Source organism: Oncorhynchus kisutch, linkage group LG16, assembly GCF_002021735.2.
Source record: "Oncorhynchus kisutch isolate 150728-3 linkage group LG16, Okis_V2, whole genome shotgun sequence".
Taxonomy (NCBI): domain Eukaryota; kingdom Metazoa; phylum Chordata; class Actinopteri; order Salmoniformes; family Salmonidae; genus Oncorhynchus; species Oncorhynchus kisutch.
Window position 1 is genome coordinate 9560478 of NC_034189.2, and position 14531 is coordinate 9575008.

Here is a 14531-nt window from a genome sequence, read left to right on the forward strand (position 1 = left end):
TTGGCCCTAAAACTCTTCTGTAAAAATCTATCAAAATCCTCTCCAATCCTACTTCCATGTTCTGGTCAAATCATTTTTCAAAACTGGTTCTAATGGGTGATGAACCTGGAAACGCACAACAGCGCCACCAGCTGGATGAGGGTTTCTATTGTAATAAGGCAGCCTTACAGACCAGTAGTAAAGGGAAATAATGACTGTAGAGAAAACAGTGACAGGGTTGAGCGGATTACTTTAACAATTGAATCTGTTGTTGATTACAGTTGTATGAAAAATAAAGTAATCAGTAACAATCCTTTGGCTTCCTCAAAATGAGTAACGCAATCCAATTGTTTTTGGTTCCTCAGAATGAGTAACGTAATCCAATTGCTTTTGGAATACTTTCACTTCTAACACCGAGGCATTAAAAGCCACTAATTATTTCATTTAGTAACATGACTATTTCCTATTTAGGGAGTAGCGTTAAAGCATACAGATCCTATAGTTTACATGTTCCATATTCTGCGTGTGATAGCATACACAGGCTACTTCCTAACGTTTTCAGTTGGTAGCACAAGCTTATGATTTGGTTGCACCCAAATGTTGTTGCGAGGTCAGGTTATATGATTTTTAAATTTTTTTTAATCTACAGTGCCTTCGGAAAGTATTCACACCCCTTGACTTAAAAAAAACAACCTTTAGTTATGTTAATAAGCACCACCGTGCTTCTACACCTGCATTGCTTGCTGTTAGGGGTTTTAGGCTGGGTTTCTGTACAGCACTTTGAGATATCAGCTGATGTATGAAGGGCTTGATAAATAAGTTTGATTTGATGTTACAGCCTGAATTGAAATGGGTTCAATGCTTTCCCTACACACACTACCCCATAATGTCAAAGTGGAATTATGTTTTTCAAAATGTTAAACTGAAATGTCTTTAGTCAATAAGTATTCAACATGTTTTTAATATGGCAACCTAAATACTGTAAGACCAGGAGTAAAAATGTGAGAAACAAGTTACATGATAAGTTGCATGGACTCACTCTGTGTGCAATAATAGTGTTTTGACATGATTTTTGAATGGCTACCTCATCTCTGTAGCCCACACATACACTTATCTATAACGTCCCTCAGTCAAGCAGTGAATTTCAAACACAAATTCGACCACAAAGACTAGGGAGGTTTTCCAATGCCTCGCAAAGAAGGGCATCTATTGGTAGATGGGTAAAAAACTAAACAAATAAAAAACAGACAATGAAAGTCCCTTTGAGCATGGTGAAAGGTATTAATTACACTTTGGATGGTGTATCAATACACCCAGTCACTACAAAGATACAGGTGTCTTTCCCAACTCAGTAGCCGGAGAGGAAGGAAACCGCTCAGGTATTTCACCATGAGGCCCACGGTGACTTTAAAACAGCTACAGAGTGTAATGGCTATAATAGGAGAAAACTGAGGATGGATCAACAACATTGTAGTTAATCCACAATACTTACACTAATTGACAGAGTGAAAAGAAGGACGCCTCTACAGAATCAAAATATTCCAGAACATGCATCCTGTTTGCAAAAAGGCACTAAACTAATACTGCACAAAAATGTGGCAAAGAAATTAACGTTATGTCCTGAATACAAAGTATTGTGTTTGGGGCAAATCCAACGAAATACATCTCAGAGTACCACCCTTCATATTTTCAAACATGTTTGTGGCTGCATCAGGTTATGGGTATGCTTGTCATCGGCAAGGACCAGGGAGTTTTTTTATGATAAAAAGAAACTGAATAGTGTTAAGCACAGGCAAAATCCTAGAGGACAACCTGGTTCAATCTGCTTTCCTACAGACACTGGGATACAAATTCACCTTTCAGCAGGACAATAACCTAATCACATGGCAAATATACACTGGAGTTGCTTACCAAGACAACATTAAATGTTCCGGAGTGGCCTAATTACAATTTGGACTTAAATTGTCTTGAAAATCTATGGTAAGACTTGAAAATGGCTGTCTAGCAATGAATAACAACCAATTTGACAGAACTTTAATCATTTTTAAGAGTAATGTGCAAATACTTTACAATCCAGGTGTGCAAAGCTCTTAAGAGACTTACCCAGAAAGACACACAGCTGTAAACACTGCCAAAGTTGATTCTAACATGTATTGACTCGGGTGGGTAAATACTTATCAAATCAAGATATATTAGTATTTTCTTTTACCCACATTTTGGAATTTTTCTTCCACTTTGACATTAGAGTATTTTGTGTAGATCGTCGACAAAACAAACCAAAAAAGTCATCGATTTTAATCCCACTTTGTGTAACAACAAAATGTGGAAAAACGTAAAAGGGGTGTGAATACTTTTATGAAGGCACTGTAATGATCTTACATAAACCAACTCAACGTGCTTCATTCTAAGTGTACTAAAACTACTACAATTATTAAAGAACTAAATGTTTAAGCGAACATGTCCAAGCAGAAATGCGTAACTCAAGATACTTTGATGTACACCCTTAAATTCTGCCCCTGAACAAGGCACTTAACCCACTGTAACTCTGAACAAGGCAGTTAACCCACTGTTCCCCTGAACAAGGCAGTTAACCCACTGTTCCCCTGAACAAGGCAGTTAACCCACTGTTCCCCTGAACAAGGCAGTTAACCCACTGTTCCCCTGAACAAGGCAGTTAACCCACTGTTCCCCTGAACAAGGCAGTTAACCCACTGTTCCCCTGAACAAGGCAGTTAACCCACTGTTCCCCTGAACAAGGCAGTTAACCCACTGTTCCCCTGAACAAGGCAGTTAACCCACTGTTCCCCTGAACAAGGCAGTTAACCCACTGTTCCTCTGAACAAGGCAGTTAACCCACTGTTCCTCTGAACAAGGCAGTTAAGCCACTGTAACTCTGAACAAGGCAGTTAACCCACTGTTCCTCTGAACAAGGCAGTTAACCCACTGTTCCCCTGAACAAGGCAGTTAACCCACTGTTCCCCTGAACAAGGCAGTTAACCCACTGTTCCCCTGAACAAGGCAGTTAACCCACTGTTCCTCTGAACAAGGCAGTTAACCCACTGTTCCTCTGAACAAGGCAGTTAACCCACTGTAACTCTGAACAAGGCAGTTAACCCACTGTTCCTCTGAACAAGGCAGTTAACCCACTGTTCCCCTGAACAAGGCAGTTAACCCACTGTTCCTCTGAACAAGGCAGTTAACCCACTGTTCCCCCGAACAAGGCTATTGCTGATAGTTAGTTTTGCCGTGTAATTGATAGGCCTAACAAATGAACTGTACTGGCCTAGCAGTAAGCCTAAATGTACTGTACAGGCCTAACAGTAAGCCTAAATGTACTGTACAGGCCTACCAGTAAGCCTAAATGTACTGTACAGGCCTAACAGTAAGCCTAAATGTACTGTACAGGCCTAACAGTAGGCCTAAATGTACTGTACAGGCCTAACAGTAAGCCTAAATGTACTGTACAGGCCTAACAGTAGGCCTAAATGTACTGTACAGGCCTAACAGTAAGCCTAAATGTACTGTACAGGCCTAACAGTAAGCCTAAATGTACTGTACAGGCCTAACAGTAAGCCTAAATGTACTGTACTGGCCTATGAACTCACTGTGAATGGCCAACGTGAGTGTCTTTTGCTCAATATAAGTGTTTAAAAATGTAAATGTTGACTTGAGAGAAAAGCGGAACCTCTTTTCTGTTTAATCTGTTTTTACTTAAGATAATTGTCTATTGTTATATGTTAATATTTTTTCTGATACAAACTTGTCTTGTGTGCCTTAGTCATAAATCTGAGCGTACAGATTTATGAGCCGCTTGCATGCGACCTCAGTATGTGACCTCCTGTATGTGACCTCCTGCATGCGACCTCAGTATGTGACCTCAGTATGTGACCTCCTGTATTTACGATCGGCAGGAATGTAGCTTTATGGGAAGTTCAGGGAGGAACAGAGTTGTGGCGATATCAACTATCTTGCACATATACCAAATCACACATATACCAAATCTGCACAGATGAGCTAAAATACTTTTTACAACTCTGCTCCCCTAATGGCATGTTTCTGCACATCTGTCACAAAGTTAAAATGATGTACTTTCTATAAAAAGGAGAGAGACAGCTCTGTTCAGAGAGCTTTCAACTCTCTGACTATTCTCAGTGATGGTTGGTTGCTTCATTCGTGCAAATCTTATGTTGTTTGAAAAAAAAATCTGCCGTCTCTTCCTATAGAATTTCTCGGACAATTTGGTGACAGCGGGGGGTGGGGGTGGCTAACTCCGCTGTTCCCGGGGAGACCGAGGTTAACTCCGCTTGCTGATTGTTCCCGGGGAGACAGAGGTTAACTCAGCTTGCTGATTGTTCCCGGGGAGACCGAGGTTAACTCCGCTTGCTGATTGTTCCCGGGGAGACCGAGGCTAACTGCGCTTGCTGATTGTTCCCGGGGAGACCGAGGTTAACTCCGCTTGCTGATTGTTCCCGGGGAGACCGAGGCTAACTCCGCTTGCTGATTGTTCCCGGGGAGACCGAGGTTAACTACGCTTGCTGATTGTTCCCGGGGAGACAGAGGTTAACTCCGCTTGCTGATTGTTCCCGGGGAGACCGAGGTTAACTCAGCTTGCTGATTGTTCCCGGGGAGACCGAGGTTAACTCAGCTTGCTGATTGTTCCCGGGGAGACAGAGGTTAACTCCGCTTGCTGATTGTTCCCGGGGAGACAGAGGTTAACTCTGCTTGCTGATTGTTCCCGGGGAGACCGAGGTTAACTGCGCTTGCTGATTGTTCCCGGGGAGACCGAGGATAACTGCGCGCACGGGCTGTGTTAGATGTGGCAGGGAGCCCCACACTCTGACTAAAAAGGAGCAGAAGGGGACTCACCTCAGAACTGGCAGGGAATGTCAGTGAGTGGATACGCCATTCCGAACAGACAAGATAAATTAAGGGTGATACTGATTTTCTTATAAACATCATAGAAAATCCTGTTCTGGGAACAGGTTGTGCACATTAAGATCTTTATAAACTTTCCTGGAGCAGTTATTTCTATAATCTTTAATTAGGAACTCTGTTGAAACAGGGATATCTTTAATTAAAGGAGAAATTCTAGGGTGATCTCCAACTGGGATCTTTTTGTTAAAGCAGAAGTATCCTGGTCGGAGACAGGGGTTGTGTTTCTCTGTTGAAGCAGAGAAGCGGACATTGGATTAAATTATACGGTTACGAGTTATGTGATCCCAGTGCACAATCCTGAGATGGAAAAAATAAAATATCCCTGCAGGTAAAAAAAAAACATTGTAAAAGAAAACGAATTAATCAATTAATAATTCATTATTATTATTAAGCTATAAATGTAAACCCTACACGGAAATGTACATAGGAGAAACCACCGTGTGGGTAAATGACATATAATAATTAAGAATATATTTGTTATTTTTTCCCCTTCTTTATAAAAAAAAAATATATATATTTTGAATTATAAGAAATGAAGACGTTCCTAATTAAACAATGTTATTTTGTGTGTCTGAGTGTGAGTGTGTTTATAGTGGAGTTTCACAATGGGAGACAAAAGCAGTAAGGGAGAACCTTGCCTGCCAGATCTGTTGATTGGACTGTTGAAGGTCATGGCAGATGAGTAGGGTAGGGACATTCTGGAACAGGTAGCGTTCCGGCACAAAGCATCAGAATTTCCTTTAAAAGACACATTGAGTCACCACTGCCTATTGATATTAGATGAAGACAAGTAATCCAAAAATATAATCAGCTGTTTTTAAGAATGTAACTGTAAAACCGATTACCCTTAAAAATTTTTTTTTTTTTAAAAAGTAATCCGGGTTGATTAGATACTTTATTTTTGTAATTTGGATGAACTATTCCCCGTTACATGTAATCCGTTACTACCCAACCCTGAACAATGGTTATCATAAATACAGGATGATCTGGGATAATAAATTCTTCATCAGGAGTCGACTGGATATCATTATTCAATACAAGATCAAATCAATACCATTAATAAGATGCATTAGGTCAACATTTATTATAAATACACTAGGACAAATGGAAGAAGATTTTGACATAATTTTTTATTTATCAATAACATCAGTCAGATAATTCTCTCCACCCTGAGAGACATTCCAAAACAAACAGATAAAATATATATATTTTTTAAAATGAAAACATCAACAGACTTTAGACAGGATTGGCAGGTAGCCTAGCTGTTAAGGGGGTTGGACCAGTAACCGAAAGGTCGCTGGTTCAAATCCCAGAGCCAACAAGGTGAAAAATCTGGTGAAATGCCCTTTGAGCAAGGCACTTAACCCTAATTGCTCCTGTAAGTCGTTCTGCATAAGAGCGTCTGCTAAATGACTAACAGGTAATAGCAGAGGGGTCTACTACAAAGCAGAATCAAGGATTTAGCTATTGATCTTTGATAAGCAAACAGAAATAACTGGTTCATAGAAATTCTGGTTCATTTTAGAAAAAAATCTAAATTTGTGTTTTTTTGTTTGTTTGTTGAATCAATTAGACCATGCCCATTTCAAGATCTGTCTAAAAAAAAATATATATATTTTTTTAAATGATAGAATATTTAGGCATGTTAGCTGGCAAACTCCTGCTTTGTAGTACATCCCTCAGATCTGTGAGATTCCCATAATACTGGGATGCTACTCTTAGAACCTCACCGTTCAAATTAAACTTTATTTGTATAAAACGTTTCACAAAAAGTAAATCCATCACACATTCATTTATTTGAAAAACCACAGCGTCACTAATCCAGAGTTGCTTTGTTTTTCTAAGTGTCCACATCCTGCCTTTTAAATTCCCATCTGCTAAAACGCATATCCTCTTTGTCCTAACTAGATTTTAATCCTAATTTTCGTTGTTCTTGTTTTCATCCCGTTTTCTTTCTTTGTGGATGTTATTCACATGCTTCAGCAGATGAGCCTTACGAATGAATCTTTTACCACAGACTGAGCAGCCATGTTGTTTCTCTCCTGTGTGAGTCTGTCTGTGCCTACTTAGGTCCCCCTTCTGATTGAAGCTTTTCCCACAGTCGCCACAGCTAAATGGTTTCTCTCCTGTGTGAGTCAGTATGTGTCTCCTTAGGTCCCCTTTCTGTCTGAAGTTTTTCCCGCAGTCACCACAGCTAAATGGTTTATCATCTGTGTGAGTCAATTTGTGCCTCCCTAGGTCCCCTTTCTGACTAAAGCTTTTTCCACAGACACCACAGCTAAATGGTTTCTCTCTTGTGTGAATCAGTTTATGCCTGGTTAGGTTATTCTTGAGACTGAAGCTTTTCCCACAGTCACCACAGCTAAATGGTTTCTCTCCTGTGTGAATCAGTTTATGCCTGGTTAGATTATTCTTGAGATTGAAGCTTTTCTCACAGTCACCACAGCTAAATGGTTTCTCCCCAGTGTGAGTCAGTTCATATAAGTTTAGGGCACCCTTGTGACTGAAGCTTTTCTCACAGTCACCACAGCTGAATGATTTCTCTCCTGTGTGAATCCTCATGTGCTTGGACAGAACTCCTTTGAGTTTGAAGGTCTTTCCACAAACAGGGCAGATACAGGGTTTACCACCATGACAGAGTCGGACATGGGCCTTCAGTTTACAGGTGGAGTTGTAGCGTTTCTTGCAGAATCTACATTCACTGAGTCTCTTCTTGGTGAGAGTCACATGCCTCTGCAGGTCAGCTTTCAGAGCAAATGTTTTACCACAGTCACGGCAGTGGTGAGTTCTTCTAGACGTGGTGCTGAGTTTGGAACAGTGTTCTTCCAATGGTGAGTTGAGATCCAATGGTGGACTGGGATCCAATGGTGGACTGGGACCCAATGGTGGACTGGGACCCAATGGTGGACTGGGATCCAATGGTGGACTGGGATCCAATGGTGGACTGGGATCCAATGGTGGACTGGGATCCAATGGTGGACTGGGATCCAATGGTGGACTGGGATCCAATGGTGGACTGGGACCCAATGGTGGGCTGGGACCCAATGGTGAGCTGCTGTCAAGTCCTACTGGGTTGCTGAATACGGCTGAGCTGTGTCTGTAGGCATTGTTTTGATTATCTGGAGGGTCACAGGGAATGTCAAGACCCTTAATGTGGGTCACAGTGACAAAAGGTTTGAGATCCACTGGTTTAGAGTCACTCTCTCCGTTTTCCTCATTCTTGGTTTGAGGAAGAGTCAAGGACCAAAGTGGGTCCTCCAGATCACATTCACTTTTCACACAGGGAGGAGTGAAATCTAAATCTATGATATCAGGCTCCACCCCTTCAAGCTGCTCTTCCTTCTGACTGGTCCTGACTTCCTCCTGTTCCTCTTTAATCTGTTTGGTCTCTGGGTCCTCCTGCTCCAGACTGGGGCTCCACTCCTGCTCACAGTGCTGCTGCTCAGGGGGAACCTCCTCTTCAGAGACAGAGAGCTGCAGGGAGTCTGGAGGGAAGGAGAGAAGGAGCAGAGGTTACCTACACCAGAGAGGAAGAAGAGAAGCGAGAGGGTTTACTCCGCACAAAATCTTTCCACGTTAAGCAGATCATTAATTATTACTGAGTGGCTGCAGGATCTTTTCCAGATCTTTCCAAGCATCATCGCCTCCTACTGTACTGGAGCGGCCCCGCCTGTCTTAGCTTAAACATTTTAAATTTACCAAAATATAATGCCCACATGCAACAATGCCCCAAATTGCACCATTCTCAGTATCAGTAAACTTTAGAGTCAATTTGAACCTTTAAGCCAGTTAAATCAGGACTACGTGAACTATAATTCTAAATCAATATTTGAAAACTAGAATCTATTTTTTAATTTCTCAATAAAATTGAAGAGAATAAGCTACTTATTTTTTTATAATCCTTTTTTGAATTAAATTCAAATCACTTCTTGGTTTTCATGACAATGTTTTTCTCCTAAAGATTAAAAACAACTTAATTAATGAAATTATGATCAGTTAGGTAACAGTTTATCAATAAAATACAGTGGTGTAAAGTAGAGGTCGACCGATTAATCGGAATGGCTGATTAATTAGGGACGATTTCAAGTTTTCATGACAATCGGTAATCGGTATTTTTTGGACACCGATTTGCAGAATTTAAAAAGTATTGTTATTTTTAAAAAGTACACCTTTATTTTACTAGGCAAGTCAGTTAAAAACACATTCTTATTTTCAATGACGGCCTTGGAACGGTGGGTTAACTGCCTTGTTCAGGGGCAGAACGACAGATTTTTACCTTGTCAGCTCGGGGATTCGTTTTTGCAACCTTCCGGTTCCTAGTCCAACGCTCTAACCACCTGCCTTACATTGCACTCCACAAGAAGCCTGCATGGCAGGCTAATTACCTGTTACCTGTTACGCGACGGCAGCAAGAAGCCAAGGTAAGGTGCTAGCTAGCATTAAACTTATCTTATAAAAAACAATCAATCTTAACATAATCACTAGTTAACTACACATGGTTGATGATATTACTAGTTTATCTATTGTGTCCTGCGTTGCATATAATCGATGCGGTGCCTGTTAATTTCTCATTGAATCACAGCCTACTTCGACAAACGGGTGATGATTTAACAAGCGCATTTGCGGGAAAAAAACTGTCGTTGCACCAATGTGTACCTAACCATAAACATCAATGCCTTTCTTTAAAATCAATACACAAGTATATATTTTTTAAACCTGCATATTTAGTTAATATTGCCTGCTAACATGAATTTCTTATAACTAGGGAAATTGTCACTTCTCTTGCGTTCCGTGCAAGCAGTCAGGGTATATGCAGCAGTCAGGGTATATGCAGCAGTCTGGGTATATGCAGCAGTCAGGGTATATGCAGCAGTCAGGGTATATGCAGCAGTCAGGGTATATGCAGCAGTCTGGGTATATGCAGCAGTCAGGGTATATGCAGCAGTCAGGGTATATGCAGCAGTCAGGGTATATGCAGCAGTCAGGGTATATGCAGCAGTCAGGGTATATGCAGCAGTCAGGGTATATGCAGCAGTTTGGGCCGCCTGGGTCATTGCGAACTGTGTGAAGACCATTTATTCATAACAAAGGCCGTAATTAATTTGCCAGAATTGTACATAATATTGAAGGTTGTACAATGTAACAGCAATATTTAGACTTAGGGATGCCACCGTTTGATAAAATACGTAACGGTTCAGTATTTCACTGAAAGAATAAAGGTTTTGTTTTCGAAATGATAGTTTCCAGATTCGACCATATCAATGACCAAAGGCTCGTATTTCTGTGTGTTATTATGTTATAATTAAGTCTATGATTTGATATTTGATAGAGCAGTCTGACTGAGCGGTGGTAGGCAGCAGCAGGCTTGTAAGCATTCATTCACATCAAATCAAATTGTATTTGTCACATACACATGGTTAGCAGATGTTAATGCGAGTGTAGTGAAAGGCTTGTGATTCTAGTTCCGACAATGCAGTAATAACCAACGAGTAATCTAACCTAACAATTCCACAACTACTACCTTATACACACAAGTGTAAAGGGATAAAGAATATGTACATAAAGATATATGAATGAGTGATGGTACAGAACGGCATAGGCAAGATGCAGTAGATGGTATAGAGTACAGTATATACATATGAGATGAGTAATGTAGGGTATGTAAACAAAGTGGCGTAGTTTAAAGTGGCTAGTGATACATGTATTACATAAAGATGGCAAGATGCAGTAGATGGTATCGAGTACAGTATATACATATGAGATGAGTAATGTAGGGTATGTAAACATTATATTAAGTGGCATTGTTTAAAGTGGCTAGTGATACATTTTTACATCAATTCCCATTATTAAAGTGGCTAGAGTTGAGTCATTATGTTGGCAGCAGCCACTCAATGTTAGTGGTGGCTGTTTAACAGTCTGATGGCCTTGAGATAGAAGCTGTTTTTCAGTCTCTCGGTCCCTGCTTTGATGCACCTGTACTGACCTCGCCTTCTGGATGATAGCGGGGTGAACAGGCAGTGGCTCGGGTGGTTGTTGTCCTTGATGATCTTTATGGCCTTCCTGTGACATCGGGTGGTGTAGGTGTCCTGGAGGGCAGGTAGTTTGCCCCCGGTGATGCGTTGTGCAGACCTCACTACCCTCTGGAGAGCCTTATGGTTGTGGGCGGAGCAGTTGCTGTACCAGGTGGTGATACAGCCCGACAGGATGCTCTCGATTGTGCATCTGTAAAAGTTTGAGTGCTTTTGGTGACAAGCCGAATTTCTTCAGCCTCCTGAGGTTGAAGAGGTGCTGCTGCGCCTTCTTCACAACGCTGTCTGTGTGGGTGGACCAATTCAGTTTGTCCGTCGAGGAACTTAAAACTTACTACCCTCTCCACTACTGTCCCGTCGATGTGGATAGGGGGGTGCTCCCTCTGCTGTTTCCTGAAGTCCACAATCATCTCCTTTGTTTTGTTGACGTTGAGTGTGAGGTTATTTTCCTGACACCACACTCCGAGGAGTGTGCCACTGCCTACCACTGTAGTGTCGTCCGCAAACTTGATGATTGAGTTGTGGGGCCCCAGCTTTGAGGATCAGCAGGGTGGAGATGTTGTTACCTACCCTCACCACCTGGGGGCGGCCCGTCAGGAAGTCCAGTACCCAGTTGCACAGGGCGGGTCGGGACCCAGGGTCTCGAGCTTGATGACGAGTTTGGAGGGTACTATGGTGTTAAATGCTGAGCTGTAGTTGATGAACAGTATTCTCACATAGGTATTCCTCTTGTCCAGATGGGTTAGGGCAGTGTGCAGTGTGGTTGCGATTGCGTGGTCTGTGGACCTCAGTTACCTTAGCTTTCATGCGTTTGCCAGCAGCTCTTCGCAATGCTTCAAGCATTGCGCTGTTTATGACTTCAAGCCTATCAACTCCCAAGATTAGGCTGATGTAACCGATGTGAAATGGCTAGCTAGTTAGCGGGGTGCGCGCTAATAGCATTTCAAACGTCACTCGCTCTGAGATTTGGAGTGCCGCGGCTTTTGTGGAGTGATGGGTAACGATGCTTCGAGGGTGGCTGTTGTCGATGTGTTCCTGGTTCGAGCCCAGGTAGGGGCGAGGAGAGGGACGGAAGCTATACTGTTACACTGGCAATACTAAAGTGCCTATAAGAACATCCAATAGTCAAATGTATATGAAATGCAAATGCTATAGAGAGAAATAGTCCTATAATTCCTATAATAACCTCAACCTAAAACTTCTTACCTGGGAATATTGAAGACTCATGTTAAAAGGAACCACCAGCTTTCATATGTTCTCATGTTCTGAGCAAGGAACTTAAACGTTAGCTTTCTTACATGGCACATATTGCACTTTTACTTTCTTCTCCAACACTTTTTTTTTTTCATTATTTAAACCAAATTGAACATGCTTCATTATTTATTTGAGGCTAAATTGATTTTATTGATGTATTATATTAAGTTAAAATAAAACATTCAGTATTGTTTTAATTGTCATTATTACAAATAAATAAATACATTTAAAAAGAAATATTAATATTTATATATAATATATTTATTATATTAATTGGTATCTGCGTTTTTTGGTCCTCCAATAATCGGTATAGGCATTGAAAAATCATAAATCGGTCGACCTCTTGTGTAAAGTACTTAAGTAAAATACTGTAAAATACTACTTAAGTCATTTTTGGGGGGTAAGTATTTATATATTTTTGACAGCTTTTACTTTTTACATCCCTAAAGAAAATAATGTTATTTCTACTGCAAACATTTTCCCCGACACCCAAAATTACTATGTTGTTTAGCAGAACAGGAAAACGGTCCAAAGCACATGAAGAGAAAATCCCTGATCATCCCAACAACATCTGATCTGGCGGACTCACTAAACACACATGCTTTGTTTGTAAATTATGTTGGGAGTGTGGCCCGGGCTATCCGTAAACTTTTGATACTTAAGTATATTTGAGCAATTACATGTCCTTGTGATACTTAAGACAAGTGTATTTAAAACCAAATAATTTTAGACTTTAACTCAAGTAGTATTTTACTGGGTGACTTTTACTTGAGTCATTTTCTATTAAGGTATCTTTACTTTTACTCAAGTATGACAATTGGCTACTTTATCCACAACTGATAAAACATAACTATAGCTAGCTATCAGTAGAGCTACATACGTACCTATTCCACATAGTTGTATCTTTGGTGTCCTCCGCAGCAGTCTCCGTAGCCGATCATTCTCCTCCTGGTACTCCACTACCGTTTTCTCAACTGCACCAAAAATCTCCACAGCAGCCGCCGTTAAACGCTCATTTAAAAACACACGAAACAACTGTAGTTTAGACATTTTCAGTCGAATTAGAGTTTGGTAGCCTATTCAGCTCAGTCAGTATGTATTTGTTAACTCCACACAAGGAATGCAAAATCAAAACAAACTTGTATCTAATCCAACTTCCATGTTCTAGTCAAGGAATTTGATAAAGTCCTTTGTTCAAATTGGTGACGAGCCCAGAAACACACAACAGCGCCCCTAGCTGGATGGGGGTTTACTACTGTGCAAGGCAGCCTACAGACCAGTAGGAAAGGGAAACAATAACTACATGTAGACAAACAGAGGTTATCATAAATGATTAATCAGGAGTCGACAGTATATCATTACTCTATACAATATAAAATCAATAATCATGAATGAGCAGCATTGATGAGAAATACTCTTTGACAAATGAAAGGAGTCCTTTTCTGGAATTGTATTTAATATAATGTATAAATTACTACATCCTGACCATTATGTCATCACCTTAAATACATTCCAAATCCAACAACCAGATATTCCTGTTTCTAAAGAAGGGAAAAATTCTACAGACTTTGTACAGCAGACCATTGAATTTCCTACAATGCTCTATGCTGCTTAATCATTACCTCATCATTCAAATCAAACTTTATTTACATACAATGTTTTACGACAGTAAATCCATCATAGATCTATTTACCAGTTTATGCATGGTAAGATTCTGCTTGAGTCTGAAACTTATCCTGTGTCAGTCTTTATATGTGCAATTACAGTGCCTTGCGAAAGTATTCGGCCCCCTTGAACTTTGCGACCTTTTGCCACATTTCAGGCTTCAAACATAAAGATATAAAACTGTATTTTTTTGTGAAGAATCAACAACAAGTGGGACACAATCATGAAGTGGAACGACATTTATTGGATATTTCAAACTTTTTTAACAAATAAAAAACTGAAAAATTGGACATGCAAAATTATTCAGCCCCTTTACTTTCAGTGCAGCAAACTCTCTCCAGAAGTTCAGTGAGGATCTCTGAATGATCCAATGTTGACCTAAATGACTAATGATGATAAATACAATCCACCTGTGTGTAATCAAGTCTCCGTATAAATGCACCTGCACTGTGATAGTCTCAGAGGTCCGTTAAAAGCGCAGAGAGCATCATGAAGAACAAGGAACACACCAGGCAGGTCCGAGATACTGTTGTGAAGAAGTTTAAAGCCGGATTTGGATACAAAAAGATTTCCCAAGCTTTAAACATCCCAAGGAGCACTGTGCAAGCGATAATATTGAAATGGAAGGAGTATCAGACCACTGCAAATCTACCAAGACCTGGCCGTCCC

At 40.6% G+C, this 14531-nt stretch overlaps 1 protein-coding gene across 1 annotated transcript; it reads right to left on the reverse strand.

Annotated features, from left to right (window-relative positions):
- Positions 1-5981: 5981 nt before the first annotated feature.
- On the reverse strand, positions 5982-13373 carry LOC109879140 (zinc finger protein 79-like). The gene is made up of 2 exons (XM_031791747.1): positions 13082-13373; positions 5982-8399 (listed from the first exon to the last, which is right to left on the reverse strand). The coding sequence occupies exons 1-2, from the start codon at positions 13245-13247 to the stop codon at positions 6832-6834; spliced, it is 1734 nt and encodes a 577-aa protein (XP_031647607.1). The 5' UTR covers positions 13248-13373; the 3' UTR covers positions 5982-6831.
- Between the last annotated feature and the right edge of the window lie 1158 nt (positions 13374-14531).